Source organism: Stegostoma tigrinum, chromosome 44 (assembly GCF_030684315.1).
Source record: "Stegostoma tigrinum isolate sSteTig4 chromosome 44, sSteTig4.hap1, whole genome shotgun sequence".
Taxonomy (NCBI): Eukaryota; Metazoa; Chordata; class Chondrichthyes; order Orectolobiformes; family Stegostomatidae; genus Stegostoma; species Stegostoma tigrinum.
Genome location: NC_081397.1, coordinates 9788090 through 9806221, shown reverse-complemented (window position 1 = coordinate 9806221; position 18132 = coordinate 9788090). Strand labels below are relative to the sequence as shown.

At 44.8% G+C, this 18132-nt stretch overlaps 3 protein-coding genes and 1 long non-coding RNA gene across 7 annotated transcripts in view; 2 read left to right on the top strand and 2 right to left on the bottom strand.

Moving 5' to 3' along the window:
- LOC132207071 (uncharacterized) overlaps positions 1-15104 on the top strand; it is a 29987-nt gene extending 14883 nt beyond the window's left edge. Inside the window, exon 5 of the long non-coding RNA XR_009443301.1 lies at positions 14597-15104. This is a non-coding gene — a long non-coding RNA (uncharacterized LOC132207071). The remainder of the gene's footprint in view (positions 1-14596) is intronic.
- Positions 1465-2402, top strand: LOC132207060 (late histone H2B.L4-like). Its single transcript, XM_059642251.1, has one exon. It carries the CDS (start codon positions 1489-1491, stop codon positions 1867-1869), a length of 381 nt encoding a protein of 126 aa, XP_059498234.1. The 5' UTR covers positions 1465-1488; the 3' UTR covers positions 1870-2402.
- On the bottom strand, positions 2370-2706 carry LOC132207037 (histone H4). Its single transcript, XM_059642227.1, has one exon. The coding sequence runs from the start codon at positions 2704-2706 to the stop codon at positions 2395-2397; it is 312 nt and encodes a 103-aa protein (XP_059498210.1). The 3' UTR covers positions 2370-2394.
- Positions 4660-14265, bottom strand: LOC132206984 (zinc finger protein 239-like). Of its 4 annotated transcripts, none has more exons than XM_059642128.1 (4): positions 14136-14265; positions 12733-12782; positions 8723-8823; positions 4660-7209 (listed from the first exon to the last, which is right to left on the bottom strand). In XM_059642128.1, the coding sequence occupies exon 4, from the start codon at positions 7108-7110 to the stop codon at positions 6640-6642; it is 471 nt and encodes a 156-aa protein (XP_059498111.1). In that variant the 5' UTR covers positions 7111-7209; positions 8723-8823; positions 12733-12782; positions 14136-14265; the 3' UTR covers positions 4660-6639. The 4 variants fall into 4 exon arrangements, with proteins under 4 accessions (XP_059498111.1, XP_059498112.1, XP_059498113.1 ...); XM_059642129.1 differs by having other exon boundaries at positions 8737-8823; XM_059642130.1 differs by lacking the exon at positions 8723-8823.
- Positions 15105-18132: the final 3028 nt, after the last annotated feature.

Below are 18132 nucleotides of genomic sequence, written 5' to 3'. Positions count from 1 at the left end.
TAGCTGAATCAGCACTGCGGTCAGCATGAACCAATTTGACCTGAAGGGCCTTTCTCCATGCTGTATGACCTCAGACTACAATGGGACCTTGATCAAAAGGAGCAATGGGCTGTGGATTGTCAGATGGAGTTTAATCTTGACAAACATGAAGTGCTACATTTTGTTAGGGAAAATCAGGGCAGGACTGGCAGACTCCAAATAAGCTCCAGGGAAGCCAAACCAAAGGGTCTTCGAGTACAGGTTCATAGCTCCTTGCAATGGAATTACAGATCGACAGGTCAGCAAAGAAGGTGTTTGATACACTTGCCTTTATTGGTCAGTGCATTGAATGTGTGGTTTGGGAGGTCATGTTATGAATGTACAGAACATTGGTTCAGCTTCTGAGAAAATGCATTCGGGTCTGGTGTCCCCTTAAAATGGGAAGGGGTTTTTAAACTTGAAAGAGTTCAGAAAATGTTTAAAAGATTGTTGCTACGGTTGGAGACTTGGCCTTTGGGGAAAGACTGAAGAGACAGGGTTTGTCGAGGCTTGTTTTTCATGGAGTGTTGGAGGCCGAGTGGTGACCTTCCAGAAGATTATAAAATTATGAGCAGCATGGATAGGGTGAATAATCAAGTTCTTTTGCCCAGAGTAGAGGAATCCATAACTCGAGGGCATGGGTTTAAGTGGAGAGGTAAAATGTTGAAGAGCAACCTAAGGTGGGCAACATTAGCTCGCAGCGAGTGATGCATAACTGGATTGAACTGCCAAAGGACGTGGTGGAGGATACGACAATTACAACATTTAAATGGCTTCTGGATGGGCACAAGATTTGGAAGGGTTCAGAGTGGTATCGGCTAAATGCTGGTAAATGGGACTAGATTAATTTACGATATCATTATTATGGTCGAGGTGGACCCAAGAGTGCTGTACATCTCTTTGACTGTATGACAGGAACAGATTGTGAGAGAGTGATATTCATTCACACTGCATAAACAGACAGGGACGGATAGATAACTGCACTCGCATTTTCACATAGGAAAGACTGACAGATATTGGACAAAACTATCCTTCAATAAACCTGAATCTCTCAATGACACAAGTGTCCTGCGGAACTCAGAGAGAGATGAAATAAAATAATATTACACAGAAAGATTACTTTGAGTAGAACAAAACACACTGCCACAATTAAAATCACTCAGATACTGTGTTCAAGATATCATTAAATGACAATAACCAGTTGATTTGCGAGTGAGCTCGGAGTTTGTTCCGTGTCCAGAATTTGGTTTGTGTCTCGCATTTCATTGAAGATCCTGATAGATCCGCATTGTCTCCATAAACTAACCAATCACAGCGAGGCTGATGTCATGCTCCGACATTCTTTTTAACTGTCCAATCATGAACAAGACTTTCCCCCATCCCTCATTAGCATTGCTGACGCGGTAAGGCTATAAAAAGCGAGCTCCGAGCCCGTTTTCGCTTATTCTGTGTCTGAAAGTGACCGTTACGATGGCAGATGAGAAGAAAGCGCAGGCAACTTCCAAGAAGGGCGCCAAGAAAATCATCAAGAAGGCGCCAGCGAAAGGCGGTAAGAAGAGGAGAAAGTCCAGGAAAGAAAGTTACGCCATCTATATCTACAAAGTGATGAAGCAGGTTCACCCCGACACCGGCATCTCCTCCAAGGCCATGAGCATCATGAACTCGTTTGTCAGCGATATTTTCGAGCGTATCGCGGGGGAGGCTTCCCGCCTGGCCCATTACAACAAGCGCAGCACCATCAGCTCCCGGGAGATCCAGACCGCGGTGCGGCTGCTGCTGCCCGGGGAGCTGGCCAAGCACGCCGTGTCGGAGGGTACAAAGGCGGTGACCAAGTACACCAGCTCCAAGTGAGACCCCACATTGTGCAGAGAAAACACATCCAAAACCCAACGGCTCTTTTCAGAGCCACCCACAACTTCGCTGAAACAGCTGAACCAACTTTGTGCAAATGATTTTCGGTATGTATTAGTAATGTCAGTCGGCTTTTTAAAAATAATGTAATTGTTTTAGAACTTGATGTGTGGTCCCTCATCTGCCCTTTATTTTAGGTTGCAGCCATACCCTGTCTCGTTTCCCTGTATCTGCAAAGAGCATAATTATCTCCAATGAATCATGTATCAACAACTTCCATTTTTTTTTCCCAAGTTCCTCTTTCACACTTGATGACCCCGGGAAACAAAATTAACATCGAATCCCTTTTTACAATCTACTTGCTGTTGTTAATTTTACAATGAACCGAGATAAAGCCAGAGCAGCTGCCGAATTGCGATAGCAAGTGTGAAATATACAAGGCTATCCTCGGGTCTCCGCTCTCTTTCGAGGGTTTGGGTGGCTCTGAAAAGAGCCTTTGGGTTCGCTGGAAAAGGGACGATTTGCTCAGCCGCCGAATCCATACAGAGTGCGGCCCTGGCGTTTCAGAGCGTACACCACATCCATGGCAGTCACCGTCTTGCGCTTGGCGTGCTCAGTGTAGGTCACCGCATCCCTGATCACATTCTCCAGGAAAACCTTCAGCACCCCGCGGGTCTCCTCGTAGATCAAGCCCGAGATGCGCTTGACCCCGCCACGGCGAGCCAGGCGCCGGATGGCTGGTTTCGTGATGCCCTGGATGTTATCACGGAGCACTTTGCGGTGCCGCTTCGCTCCGCCCTTTCCCAGGCCTTTACCTCCCTTCCCTCTTCCAGACATCACGCTTCTTCACTCCAATCGCTGCCGAATAAGGCCCGAGGTGCCTCACCTTCCTTTTTTATATAACCCGCCCCGACCTGACTGAGAAAGAGCTGACAGAGAGTGAGAGGCGGCCCGGGCAGGCAACTGAGTGACAGGCAGAGAAATGTCCAGCTCCGCCTCCAGCTAACTCCCGCCCCCAACTGGATCTGGAACTAAACCTTTTCTCCACAAGGGCAGTGAACACAAGGCCCGGCAGAAAACCTGCAGAATCAAGTTTCACGATGAAAGATAGTAAAAAGGCGGTGAGCAAGAACACCAGCTCCAAGTGAGACACCACATTCTGCTGAGATAACACATCCAAAACCCAAAGGCTCTTCTAAGAGCCACCCACAACTTCATTGAAAGAAGCTGAGCCATTGTCTCTATTACTGGTTTGCTTGAGCTCTCAGGCTCCTGAGAAAGGGTAACTATGCTGAGCGTGTGGGTGCCGGAGCGCCGGTCTATCTGGCTGCGGTGCTCGAGTACCTGACGCCTGAAATCCTCGAGCTGGCCGATAACGCGGCCCGGGACAACAAGAAGACCCGCATCATCCCCAGGCACCTCCAGCTGGCCGTGCGCAACGACGAGGAGCTCAACAAGCTGCTGTGAGGGGTGACCATCGCTCAGGGCGGGGTGCTGCCCAAGAAAACCGCCGCTGGGGGCGCCACTAAAAAGTGAAGAGACCGTTCTTTAACCTGACAACCAAAGGCTCTTTTAAGAGCCACCCACAACATCAGTGAAAGAAACTGGACCCTCACCACAGCCGAACATGCCTTTCCTGAAAAGACAGAACTCCAGCCTTATTTTTCACATATGTAAGATTCAGTTTAACGTAAATTAAACCAGAACTTTCACTGTCCCTGCACCCATTTCACATCCCACCCATTGGTTTGTTGTCCATTTTATCAGAATCCCTGCATCCTTCTGAAGTTAGCTCCATTTCTTTTCCTTGTTTCCACCATAGCAGTTTTAGCAATCTCAAAACTCATGCTATGATCTGGGATCCTGTGCACAGTCAGATATTCAAAACAAAAACTGAATTTATCCCTGCAGCATCAATACATTTGTCCCTCACATGGCCATTTCAGCTCTCCCATCATAATTCTGACAACAACTGGAGTAGAGTTATATATAAATAGGGGAGATTATATCAGGGAAAGCTTTGTCTGAATAAATACTTGAAGCATATCCAGGTTAGGTCAGTTAAACCATTGTGATTCTGGGAAAGTGCATTGTGTTTTTTACAAATGTTGCATAAATTAACAAGTGATCACTGACCCGATGCACACCTTATTCTCAGATGCATCCCATTTTCCCTGCATCTACAGAGAACGAGCAAATTACACACCAGAGTGTCATTTTTCAGCTACTTGTGTGTTCAAGTTCCTTTTTAATACTCCATTAGTGCAGGAGATTCAAACCCTGGTGGAATACGAACCCTGAGTTTCACACCCAGCAAACAAGTGTCCCATCCCTTGCCAGCAAGTAAAAGAAAATTGTTTCCCTCCGAGTTCTGCAAATACATTTTATATGTTTCTGTTTTTTTTATTAATTTTGTAACTCTCTGCAGGGGTCCTGCCTGGTGGTAGAATGCTGGAAATGAGGCTTTCTGCTGTCAGTGAGAGGCTTTCAAATTGAACCGAGATACACCAAAACAGCTGCTGGACTTTTCACCACCAGCAAAAACACGATGTGACCAGGGCAATAACAACATGAAAAACGTGACAGGAAGTAGGGATTAAATTAAAATGGAGTTGGAGGGCTGTTTGAGCTTTATTCATTTTGCAAGCTGCTCTCTGGGAGAGGGAGGGATTTCTTCTGTAAAAATCCACCTTAAGTCTGGTACGCAACCAAGAGTTTCACTCTGCTTCTGACAGTCTTTGCTCCTGTGAGTAAATATGGGGTAAATTATTGAACAACTAGAGTATCAGGTGGAATTGAATTTCATTTATTATTTTATACTGGATGACACTTTATTTCCACATCTTCTGGTACATTGGGTGACAGTTTAATTGTGTGTCTGACTATCTCCACTTGAGATTACTCTTTTAATTTGGTTAATATGGTGGTCAATCATGTGACGCTGCAGAGATTCTTCAGCAAAATCAAAAAAAAATTGTAATTACACAAGACGAAAACAGAGAGAAAAACAATGCTCCCAACCTATTTCTCAACAGCACTATTTGGTCCCTTGAGCCTGCTCTGCCATTGTACAGAATCAGGGCTGATCTGACATTCTTCACGGCTGCTTTCCTGTAATTTTCTCATAATTCTTCATCAAGAATCTACATCAGCCTTCATTTTAGACTAGGCCCGACTTTGCCTCCCTGTTCTGTGGCAACAAGTTCCACAGGCTCTCAACGCTCCACAGAAGAAATTCCTCCTCATCTGTCTTAAATTGGTGGTGGCCCTATGTTCTGAGACAATGCACTTTGGTCTGAGATTCTTCCAGCAAGTGAAAAATCCTCTCAACATTTACCCTTACAAGCCTAATTTAATACGTTTCGTCACTTCTCATTCTTCTGAACTCCAGTGAATAGACTCCCACGAAGTTTAGCCTTTGCTCACATGACAGTCCCTCCATACAAGGGAATATCCTGGAGAACATTCTCTGAACGACCTCCAATAAAATAATATCTTTCATTCCGTAAGGGGGCCAAAATTATTCGCTGCATTCGAGATGTGGTCTCACCAGCCCCTTGTACAGTTGCAGGAAGACATCCCAACTTTACTTCAAGAGAGTTGGAGATTTGAAGTGACATTGTTCCACAAGCCTTCCTGATTACCTGCTGCAACTGTGTGCCCACATTTCTAAACACAGGTTTAAATCCAGAGAAATTACATCAAATATTAAATCTCTAAATTATATCTGAAATGGTTTGGCCCAAACACATCCTGTGAACTATGGAATTTTCTTTCATGAATTCTCTGAAATTTGAGAGTATAAACATTTTCCGCTTCTAATACCTTCACAGCTCAAACCAAACCCTCCTCAGAAGTTCTACTCAGGTAACTTTTTGTTCTTTTGTTTCTAGTGACTTATTCTGAGCTCTATATAGTAGACAGGCTAAACTTGATTCTGATCTTAGTCCTATCTCCAAACTAAACAAAATACCTTCTAAGACAACAAAATGTGAGGCTGGATGAACACAGCAGGCCAAGCAGCATCCCAGGAGCACAAAAGCTGACGTTTCGGGCCCGAAACGTCAGCTTTTGTGCTCCTGGGATGCTGCTTGGCCTGCTGTGTTCATCCAGCCTCACATTTTGTTGTCTTGCATTCTCCAGCATCTGCAGTTCCCATTATCCCCAAAATACCTTCTAACCTTGGGTTTATAAAGAAAAATCAATCCTTGATTACTCTGAACTGAAAACAAGATGATGTCCTTTGATGTTTGCTCATCCATTGCAAATCAACAAGAGTCTAAACAATTTCCCAATCACTCCACATGGGGCTCCACAGCCACTTGCATTCTGAGCAGTGCTGGAGGAAGGTCACTGTTTCACAAGGATTCACACTTTTTCTTTCAAAGAAAACTTTCAGAAAATGAACCAAATTCAGTGTCACTATTATAAAAGCCAACTTCCAAACTGGAATTTATATAAATTATACATCCTTCATCACAGCAGTTACTCAGGATCTCACTGACATTTCAGCAGTTTTCATAACTCAATGAACCCCTTCCCTGACACAGAGAAAGTGAACAGCCTCTCCCCAGTGTGAACTGTCCACAAGGTGGCAGATTCAGTGAATCCCCTCACTCAGCTTCTCCACAGGCAGTCTGCTGATGTACAGTCGTTTATGTGAATTGACTCAACACTGTCCTACAGTAGGAACAGGTAAACACTCTCTCATCAGTGTGAATTCACCAATGTGTCATCAAGCTACATGTGTCAGGGAATCCCCCCCCCACACTAGGAGCTGGTGAATAGCCTCTCCCCAGTATGAATTCGTTGATGAGTCTGGAGGCTGGAAGCCAAAGTGAATCCCTTGCCGCACGTACAGCAGATGAACGGCCTCTCCCCAGTGTGAACTCGCTGGTGTATCAGCAGGTTGGAGGAATTAGTGAATCCCTGCCCACACTCAGAGCAGGAGAATGGTCTCTCCCCAGTGTGAACTCGCTGGTGTCTCTGCAGGTGGGATTTCTGACTGAATCCCTTGCCACATTCAGAGCAGGAGAATGGTTTCTCCCCAGTGTGACTGCGCCGATGAATTTCCAGTTCAGTCGAGGATCTGAATCCATTCCCACAGTCCCCACATTTCCACAGTTTCTCCTTGTGACTCCGTTTATGTTTCGAGAGGTCAGATGATCGGCTGAATGCTCGTGCACACACGTCACACATGTACAGTTTCTCACCGCTGTCAACAGTGTATTCTCCTTCCATGTTCAAAACCCAACGAGATTCAGGTTACACCAAATTGGGACACTCTGAAATCCTGATCGGTTGCAGTTTCCCGACTGTAAATTCTCTCCTTCTAATATCCTGTGGAATTGATTTAGAACAGAATTAATGGAAGTGAGAGTCTCCCCATAAAAATACAAAGTCATGCATCTGTCCCAGTATCGCATTTGGCTCCATGTCAAATGTATGAACACAACGGCTAACATTTGAACTATCGGGCCCTCCCGCCTGTTCCATCATTCAATACGACGATGACCGATAAGATCATGTTTTGAATTTCTAGTTACACCCAATAACTTTTGATACCCTCGCTGAACAAGTATCTACAAGTATCTACCCACCTCTGCCTTAAAAATGTTCAATGATCCAGTCTCAGAGATACTGGGAACTGCAGATGCTGGACAATCCGAGATAACCAAGTGTGGAGCTGGATGAAGGGTCAAGGCCCGAAACATCAGCTTTTGTGCTCCTAAGATGCTGCTTGGCCTGCTGTGTTCATCCAGCTCCACACAATGATCCAGTCTCGACTGTCTTTTGAGGCAGAGGGTTCCAAAGTCACACTAATCTTGTATAAAGAACTCCTCTCATGATAAAGCCATCTTCCCCCATTCTGGACTTAGCCTGAGGAGAAAATATGTCCACATTCACCTTGTCAAAACCCATTCAGGTTATTAAACATGAGGCAAGTCACACCTCACTCTTCTGAACACGTGAGCATTCCCCAGGCTGTCCAAAATATCCTCAGAAGACAACCCACTCTTCAGGGATAACAAGGTGTAGAGCTCAATGGACACAGCATGCTAAGCAGCATCAGAGGAGCAGGAAGGCTGACATTTCAGTCCTCGACCCTTCATCAGCCTTCCAGCTCCTCTCATGCTGCTTGGCCTGCTGTGTTCATCCAGCTCTGCACCTTGTTATCTCAGATTCTCCAGCATCTGCAGTTCCTACTATCTCCACTCATTCAGGTATCAGTCTATTGAATCTCCACCGCATTTACATCCTTCCTTCAATAATGAGACCAGAACGGCACACAGTCATGGAGGTGCGGTTTCACTTATTCCCTGTACAACTGAATTATCAAATCCTTACTTTGCTATTCGATTCCACTCATGATAAACAAGAACATTCCATGAGCCTTCATCTTCACTTGTTAATTATATCCCAATCTTTTGTGTATTTTACACCAGATCCCCCTGATATCTAAACCCCAAAAGATTCTGCACCTGTCTTCTTTTCTCATTTTTCCCCTCAAGCAAACAATTTCACATTTTGTTATATCATAGATCACCTGAAATATTCATTCAAAAAGGCTGCAAACTGATGTCGGGAAATTAAGTCTTCACAGCCACCTTTCCTGATAGCTTTGTAGCAACACAAAGTGTACCTACCATGACTTCATTTCCCTCGTCCAAGTCATTGATATAAACTGCAAAAGGTTTAGGTTCAGCAGAGCCCTGTGGCTCCCCACTCATCACATTCTGACAATCTGAAACACACCCATTTACGGATATTCTCGGTTTTCTATCATCCAGCCAATCCAGTATCCAGGCCGGTATGTACCACTAAACCAGTAGCTCCCACTCAAAACAGTCACCTTTTCCATGGTACCTTGTGAAATGCCTTCAGGAAAGCCAAGAACAAGAGATCATCAGGCTCCCTTTATCCACAGCACAAGTCACTCCTCAAAGAATTCCACTAAATTGGAGAAACACAAAGAAGTAATTGTTCCCTTAGATGAAGGGTGAATAACACTGGGCATCATTTTGCAGTGAAAGGCAAGAATTTTACAGGGGAATGGAGGAAAACATTTTTCACCTAAAGGGTGGTGCAAGTCTGGAATGCACTGCCTGGGACGGCCGTTGATGCGGCAAGCCTCACAACTCAACCTCCACTGCTCCAGGGAAGAAAAGCCCCATCCTTTCCAGCCCCATCCCACAGCCCAAACACTCCAATACCGGCAATATCCCTGTGAATCATCTCTGAACGCTTTCAGGATTCACAACTTCTTTCCCATAGCAGGGAGACCTGAACAGAATACAGTATTCTAACTATGTCCTGTACAGTCGCAATATGACATCCCAACTCCAATAACTCAATGCAGTGACAAATGAAGGCGAGCGTACCAAATGCCTTCTTCACCACCCTGTCTACCTGCAACTCCGCCTTCAAGGGACTTTGCACCTGCAACCCTAATCCCCTTGTCCAGCTACACTCCCATGGGCCCTACCATTAACTGTCTAAATCCTGCCCTGATTTTCCTTATTGAAATGCAACACCGCTCATTTGTCTGAACTCCATCTGCCACTCCTCAGCCCACTGATCAAGATCCCAAACTACTCAGAGAAGATCACCTTCCTCACTGTCCATACACCACCAATGTTGGTGTCATCTACAAACCTATGAGCTATACCATCACATGCAAATCATTTGGATAATTACTAAACGCAGTGGACCCAGGACTGATTCTTATGGCACACCACCTGGTCACAGGCTTCCAGTTCAAAAGACAACCCTCCACCACCACACTGTTTCATACCCTGAATCCATATTTGATTCCAACTGGCTAGTGCTTCCTGTATTCCATGTGATCTAACCTTGCTAACCAATCTACCATGCGGAACCTTGTCAAGTGTTTTGCTGAAGTCCATATACACAATGTCTACTGCCCGACCTTCAATCTTCTTTGCCACATTTTCAAAAAAAATAACACAACTGACAGACTGGGACACGATTTCCAATGCACAAAGCCATGCTGGCTCTCCCTAATCAGTCTTTATCTTTCTAAGCACATTTAAATCCTTTTGTTCACTTATTTCTTCAGTTTTTTTTTCAAATTCATGCAGAGGTGGTGGGCGGCACTGGCTAGGCCAGCATTCACTGTCATCCATAAACTGCCCAGAAGGCAGTTAACAGTCAACATTGCTGTGGGTCTGGACACGTAAACCAGACCAGTTCAGGATGGCAGCTTTCTTCTCCAGTGGACCTTAGCGAACCAGATGGTTTTGTTCCGAAAAATCAGCAATGGATTCTTGACCATTGTTCAACTTAAAGCCAGAGTTTTATTCAATTCAATTTCTACCACCGGCCATGGCAGGATCTGAACCCAGGTCCCCAGATTAATAGTCTGGTGATAATACCGCCAAATAATTGATTCTCATTCCCTCCATGACAGATCACCCTAACTGGCCTGTATTTTCCTGTTGTCTGCCTTCCTCAGCTCTTCAATACAGAGGTTGTGTCTGTTGTTTTGCAGTGAGACAGAAACTTTCCAGAATCTGATGCATTTTGGAAAGTTAACACCCATGTTTCTGAAACAACTGCAGAATATTTGTTCGCCAAGCCATTTCTTTTGTTATACACTGTCTGGAGTGTTAAGCGACCCAATCTTCTGTAGTGTCCAGCTCCCTTTGACAAATTCACGCTGGAAGTTGTAGGGCCCAGCTGGCTTTGAAAGGACTCGGGGTAAACTCAGCCACTTCTCATTCATCACCACTCCAGCTCAATGTGATACAAAGACTTACAAAAGCTAACTGGAAAAAGCCCCTGAAGACGAAAGAAAAGGGCAAATAATAGGAATCACTGATTTGCTTTTGGAGAAAGGCCACCACAGGCATAATGGACAGAGTAGCCTCCTTCTCCACTGTAATCAGTGATTCTGTGTGACTCAAATAATAGGAACCCATAGGCCACAATATGACCACCACCCACCCTGTTAGAAATGGCCTTTTAATTCATCAGTGTGTGTTTCTTGACTTGGTTCTGGGAGGAAGGCCGAGATGGAGTTGAGAAATGTATCAGCCATGACTGACTGCAGACTCTGGTTCTGCTCCTCTGTCTTATGGACTTATCATCAAAAGAGCAGCAAAATACCGTAGCTGCTGCTGCAAGTCTGAAATAAACAGAAAATGCTGAAAAATCACAACAGGTCAGGCAGTATCTGAGGACAGAGAATCGGTTAATGTTAAGGGTGTGCAAGTTACAAAAAAGATAGAGTGCTTTTCTGAGATTAGAGAATTATACAGAAAATGGGTCTCTAAACAGCTGCAGATTTCAGGCAGTACCAAAAATGGAAGCATGTACTGATTGGTTGCATAATTGAAATCCGTAGGCTTGTTGTGATGTTTTGGCAATGAGCTGGAAACAGCCAATTCATAACCCGAGCAGCCAATGCAATTGTAAAAAAATGGACGGGTCATCAAGGGTATATATGAAGAGGACAATTGGAAAATCGGCAGAGAGCCAACTGCCATCTGACAAATAAGCACCCAGCTGACACAAGAAATCACGAAGCTGTCAGTGAAAGCGCCATCAGATCCACAAAAGGTATCACCACGGCACTTCCAGCAAAGAGTCTTCACTGAGAAAACATCCTTGACAGCAGAATGAGCGGTATAAAAGTGTATATGGCATGAGATGAACAGAAGGAAGAGCGTTCCAGAGACAGATTCTATGCGAACTTGGAGAGATTATGTTTTAATTTATTATTCTTATTCATTGGGCTTATACTGCATGGGACTTGTGTTTCTTTGGACAGCATGCCAAGAGAATTCAGTTCAGTTAGGGAATAGATCGTGCCTGGTGTATGGGGTGGGGTGGGGGCAAAAGTTGTTCTGTTTGTCAGTAATTCTGACAATTTGGTTATTGTTAGGGCTAAATAAATAAATTGTTACTTTTACTTGTGACTTCTCCAGTGGAGATCAGGGATTTCTTTTCTTTGAACCAGAGACTGCTGGACATGCATATGGTCACAGAAAATTGGGGGTGCATACATGAGGATCAATGGTCGGCACAACATCATGGGCTGAAGGGCCTGTTCTGTGCTGTACTGTTCTATGTTCAATGTTCTATTCTTTTAACAGATTACAAAGCAAGCTTCTCTGGGTGTTAAGGACACCATTAGAAATGAACCTCTACTCCCATAACATCAGATTGGGGCTTGAGTTTTGGGTTAATTAACTGAACGTTCGACCCTCCACTGCTTCATAACACCCTACTCCTGAAATCTATGCAATGATCCATAAAGGGAAGCATCCCTTATATGCTCTTAACTGCATGAATTGATTTGTCCTGCTATATTTTTCAGGAGTATGTGGATGAGCACACAAGATCCTTTTGCTCATTTGAGCTTCCTAACGTTTTGCCATTCATTGAGTACACCCTTGTCTTGTTCCTTCTGCCAAAGTGCATCACCTCCCATTTATCAGGGTTAAACTGCAACTGCCACTAATCTGCCTTCTGACCAATCTGTTCATATGTTCCAGTCACGCAACACCTGTCTCCTCACTGTCAAACACCCGACTAATTTTAGTGTCATTCACAAACTTAGTCATCATCTCTCTCAAGTCTTATCTACTTCACGTACAAATATCACGAAAACACATTGATCCCTGTGGTATGTCACAGCACACTGCATTCCAGTCACACAAACTGCCTTCTACCATCGCCCTCTGTTTCCCAGTACTGAGCCAATTTTGGGTCCAGCTTGGCAAGTTACCAGGCATCCCATCAAGGATTGATTTCAAAGCGACCGTATGCATCGTCCCAGATATAACTGGCACTCACCAAAAACCTCAAAATTGTAAAAGAATGGTCAAAGTTACTCACTCAATAATTTCACCGTCTGCAATTTGGAAATCTCCCGCTGGAGCCGGCACCTGTAAAGATATCAGAAACACCAGAATCAGAAAAATCCCACATTTGAGGAAATTCCCCACAGAGTGGGCGATGGCTTTATCAGAACGGTTTGAGGGATCGGGGATTTTAGTTGCAAGATTGCATTCAAAAAACTCATTGCCCCAAAGTGAATAAAAGGACACAGCGGGGTGATAACAGTATAAAAGTTACAACAGTCGTCGAGGTCCACACACAAAGAAAAAGGCCCTTCAGCCCATTCAGGCTGTGCCAGTCAGAAACAATGACCTCACCGCTCACCACTTGTCCAGTACAAGACAATCTTGAATCTAACAGAGTTATGATCAATGTCTACAACTGATTCCCTCACTGATATTTCAACTACTTGCTCAGCTTCAATTACCTAAAACTAAGTCCAGTACCATTCCCTCTCATGTGGGATCTTCTCAATACTGGCTTCAAAAGCTGCCATGGATGCATGTTAAGAATTCCACTTCCTCTAAACATTTCACACTATGACTACCCCAGTTGATGTTTGGAATAGTTCTTGCACCAGTTACTTCATGCGTCATCAATACAGTCAGAGAAACTAACATCAGGAGAAGGCCATTCAGCCCTTTCCTACAGCTTCAACATTTGAATGATCATGGCCAAACATGCAACTTAGTACCCTGTTCCTTCTTTCTCTTTGAACACTTCAGTCCTATGTTTTGGCCTCAACTGTTTGCTGTGGGAGAGAATTCCACAAGCTCACCACTCCCTGGGTGAAGACATTTATGTTCATCTTAGTCTTTGGTCCTACACTGCATCCTTCAACCTCGAACCTTGGTTCTGGACCCCCCCCAGTCATTGGGAACATCTTTTCTGCATATATCTTATAGGACTCTAAATTTTATACATTTCTATCGGATGCTCCCTCAGTCTCACAATGACCCTGTGCAATTCCAGCACAACAGTCTTGCTTCTGTATTCAAATAATCTCACTGTGAGGGCTAACATACAATCTGCAATCTTCACCGCCTGCTGTGCATACATGCTTACCTTCACAAGCTGGTGTCCCTTCTCAAATCCATAACCATTCAGATAATAAACTGGTATAACAAGGTGTAGAGCTGGATGAACACAGCAGGCCAAGCAGCATCAGAGTTATCCTCATTCTAAGCAATTGGTGGTAAACTCCTTCCAGTCAGGAACAATGTTGCCCCCTACAAACATGGCGGCACCGCGAGCGCATTCCCCCAACAAACATTGCCGCCGCACCTGCGCCCCACCGCCCGTCATTATCAAACGAAATGGCGGCCATCAATTCAACTTTAAACTCCGGCATTGGCGACAAACGGAAGCATCAGAAGGTCGTGCTGGGGTTTACAGCTTACCGAACATCTTTACGAAGCTTTTCCGTCCATATGCTGAATGCAGCGGCCCCGTCGTTCTGTCCGTTTGTTAGCGGTCCAAGAGCCGCCTGAACCAACTCTCCTCCATCGCTATCACCCTGCACAAAGTCGTCACACATGGCACTGCGCCGGCGCACATTTTCCTGTCCTGTGGCTAGGGAACATTTAATGCTCTTTGGCATTCTGGGTAGCTGTGCCGCCATTGACTATTGTACGCACAGGATGTTACTTGGCTGGTTCTGTTAACTCAGTTAACTGTATGATTTCCAGTTCTAATGTTTCTTTGAGGGAAATGGCATATGTGCCATTCTGATTTGTTTTCTCATATAACAAACGCATAAACATTCAGTGCATTCCAAGTGAGGCCTGAATAGTTCCTTGTATAATTGCACAGAATTCGTTGCAAGCCTCAAACTCTCACTTGTTTGATTTTCTGTGAACAGATAGGAACTGCAGTAATGGAGAGAAGCAGAAGAGTTGGGAGTCGGAAGAAATCTGGGAATTGTGGAAGGAAACAGTAGATATGGATTTCACCCCAAAGAGGAATGGACGTGCGTGTGGCCAGCATTTACAACTTTGGGACAGCAGGAGGGGCAAAATAAGAGAGAAAAAAATTGTGTTCTGAATTTCTACCCTGTACTGAGAGTGATGTCATTTGCAAACTCCTTTTATTTGAAAGTGAAAGTTTACAGACGTTTATCTCAAATCATTACATTAAGATATGACAAAGTCACTTAAATTCATCATGACCGACATAGCTTTGAGATAAATGGAGAACAGTTTAACCAGTTAAACAGCGAGGACAAAAAAAGTCCCACATTCATCAGCTTTTTGTTTCAGAGTTCCAGCATCTGCAGTTCTTTATTTTATTTAAGTGTTTTGTTTTCCCTCGGCTCCATTCTATATTGCATAACAACAAGACTGACTCAATAAAAAGGCAAAGTCGCCATAGTCCAACTGGAGTTTCAGGCTGCTCACTTAAATAAGGGGGTCGCCGCGAATCTGGCAATGGGGACGTTGCAAAGCAATGGTAAACTCAGATTTTTCAAGAATTAAGCCGACGATGCTGAGATCAGTCATCCAGCAAGCTGAGCTAATCGATCCTCCCGTCGAGACGACAGTCGGGCCAACAGTCAATTGTGCCTCAAGTACCCGGGATATTTGGCGGAGGGGACCATCTCTTCAGAGATAAAAGATCAAAGGGTCAAACCACTGATGAGGCCGTGTTAAACAAGATGCTGTAAAATCTTTCATCAGTAAGAAGGTTTTAAATTGATTGATATGTACGTGTAAATCCCCGAATTCCTGTCGTTGTCGTTGTCCTGAGAGAACTAAAGGTTTTTTTGGGGGTAACATTTTTGGTCGGACAGTGCACATCAGTAGTGAGACCTTGTTCAGAATCTGTTTCTGTTTTACTTTGGAGTCAAACTGGTTTTTATTTCTCAAGCAGGAATTTACAAAACACCATTTTGACTGACTATCAATAGATTATTTGCTTTTTGAACAAAACTGAATGTCCCTGCAAATACAAATTCACCCCATAGATTCACGTGAGTGTGACAGAGAGAGAGAATGTTGGTCTATCACCTGATGTTGTGCGCTTTCAGACATTGTCCACCCCGGTCCAACACCACCACCTCCTCACCATCTGCTTGTGGAAAAGGAGAACAGTGCATGGGCGCAGGACGACGTGTGAATAGAGCATGCACGAGATCCGCCATAGTGATGGACAAGCGGTTTCAGTCGCTTCTGTAGGACGATTAACAATTCGGGACGGCGTGGGGAGCACTGGACACGACGGAAAAGCTTCCTAACCATATTCGGTAAGCCGTAAATCCGAATACGACCCCACCACACCCTGCACCTTCCCTTACAACTGCAGGAAGTACCACATCTGCCCTCACACCACCTCCCTCACCCCCATCCCAGGCCCCAAGATGACTTTCCACATCAAGCAGATGTTCACCTGCCAATGTGGTATACCGCATCCGCTGTGGCTTCCTCTACATTGGAGAAACCAAGCAGAGGCTTGGGGGTTGCTTTGCAGAACACCTACGCTCGGTCCACAGTAAACAAATGTACACCCCAGTCACAAACCATTTGAACTCCCCCTCCCATTCCTGAGACGACATGTCCATCCTGGGCCTCCTGCAGTGCCATAACGATGCCACAAGAAGGTTGCAGGAACAGCATTTCATATTCCACTTGGGAACCCTGCAGCCTAATGGTATCAATGTGAATTTCAGAAGCTTAAAAGCTCCTCTCCCACCACTCCATCCCAAAACCAGCCTAGCTCGTCCCCGCCTGCCGAACCTGTTCTTCCTCTCACTTATCCCCTCCTCCCATCTCAAGCCGCACCTCCATTTTCCACCTACCAACCTCATCCCGCCCCCTTGATCTGCCCGTCCTCCCTGGACTTACCTAGCCCCTCCCATACTCTCCTCTCCACCTATCTTCTCCTCTATCCATCTTCAGTCCGCCTCCCCCTCTCTCCTTATTTATTTCAGAATCCTCTCCTCATCCCTCTTTTCTGATGAAGGGTCTCGGCCCAAAACGTCAGCTTTTGTGCTCCTAAGATACTGCTTGGCCTGCTGTGTTCATCCAGCCCCGCATTTTGTTATCTTGGAATCTCCAGCGTTTGCGCTTCTCATTACCTCTGACCACGACCTTCCAATGCTACCGGGTTTTTTTTTCACCTCTCCCGGAATTTATAGCTCGGTTCATTGCCGCCATCTTGATTTGAAATGAGGGGCGCAGAGGCGGCGGCCCGGTTTGCTCGGCAGTGCACGGGTCGCCGCCATCTTTTTAGGGGGCAATCTTGCTCATGTCTGAGGAGTTTGTGACCAATTGATCTGTATCGGCTTATGCGTGATTTTTGATTTGGACAAACTTGTGAGAGGGCACGTACATGGCAGGTGAAATGTAATGTGAATAAATTATTTTTATTTTCCCCACACACTTGCAACTCGTCCGCGACGACCAACTTTTCCAAACTGAACTTAATCCCGTTTGCCTGCATTTGGTGCATATTCGTCTCAACCTTTCCGATTGGTGAACCTGTCCAAATGCATTTTAAATGTGTAATTGCACACGCCTCTACCAATTCCTGCAGCATCTCATTCCATATATGTACAACGCACTGAGTGAAAAAGTTGCCTGTTTGGTCCGTTTTAAATCTTTTCCTCTCACCTTAAATTTTTGCCTTCGAGTTCTGAATTCCCCCACCTGGGAGAAGAGACTTTCGTTATTCACTTTCTTTCGGCCCTCATGAGGAAATGTCCCTGGCTATCCAGTCTCTCCTTAAATCTCAATCTTCCAGTTTCAATAATATCTTTGTAAGTCTACTTTACAGACAATCTGGTTGAATAGCATCTTTTCTATATTAGAGTGACTGAAATTGTATACTGTATCTCAAATGTGGCATTACCAGAGATTACACAGCTGTAAAATGACATCCCACCCCAATTTTCAATATTCTGACCAATGAAGGCAAGTGGGCCAAAGGCTGTCTTTACCATCCTGTCTACCTGTGTTGCCGCTTTCCAGGTAATATGTACCTGCATCCCTAAGTTTCTTTGTTTGACACCACTCCCAGGGCTCTACCATTAACTGTGCAAATCCTGCACTGGTTTGTTTTACCAAAAGGCAGCACCTTGTATACATCAGAATTAAACTCTATTTGTGATTCCTCGGCCTATTGGCCTAGTTGAAAAAGATCCTGTTGTTAAAAAAACACAGTTTCTGGAAAAGCACAGCGGGTCTGGCAGCATCTGTGAAGGTCCAGTGACCTTTCCTCCTGTTGTAGTCTTAGGTAACACTACAAGGTCCTGTTGTTGTCTTAGATAACCTTCAGTATCCACTCTACCACCAATGTTGGTGTCATCCGCAAACTTACTAATCATGCCTCTTACATTCTCATTTGAATCATTTTTTTATAAGCGAAACACAACACTGGACCCAGCACTGACCCTTGCAGTAC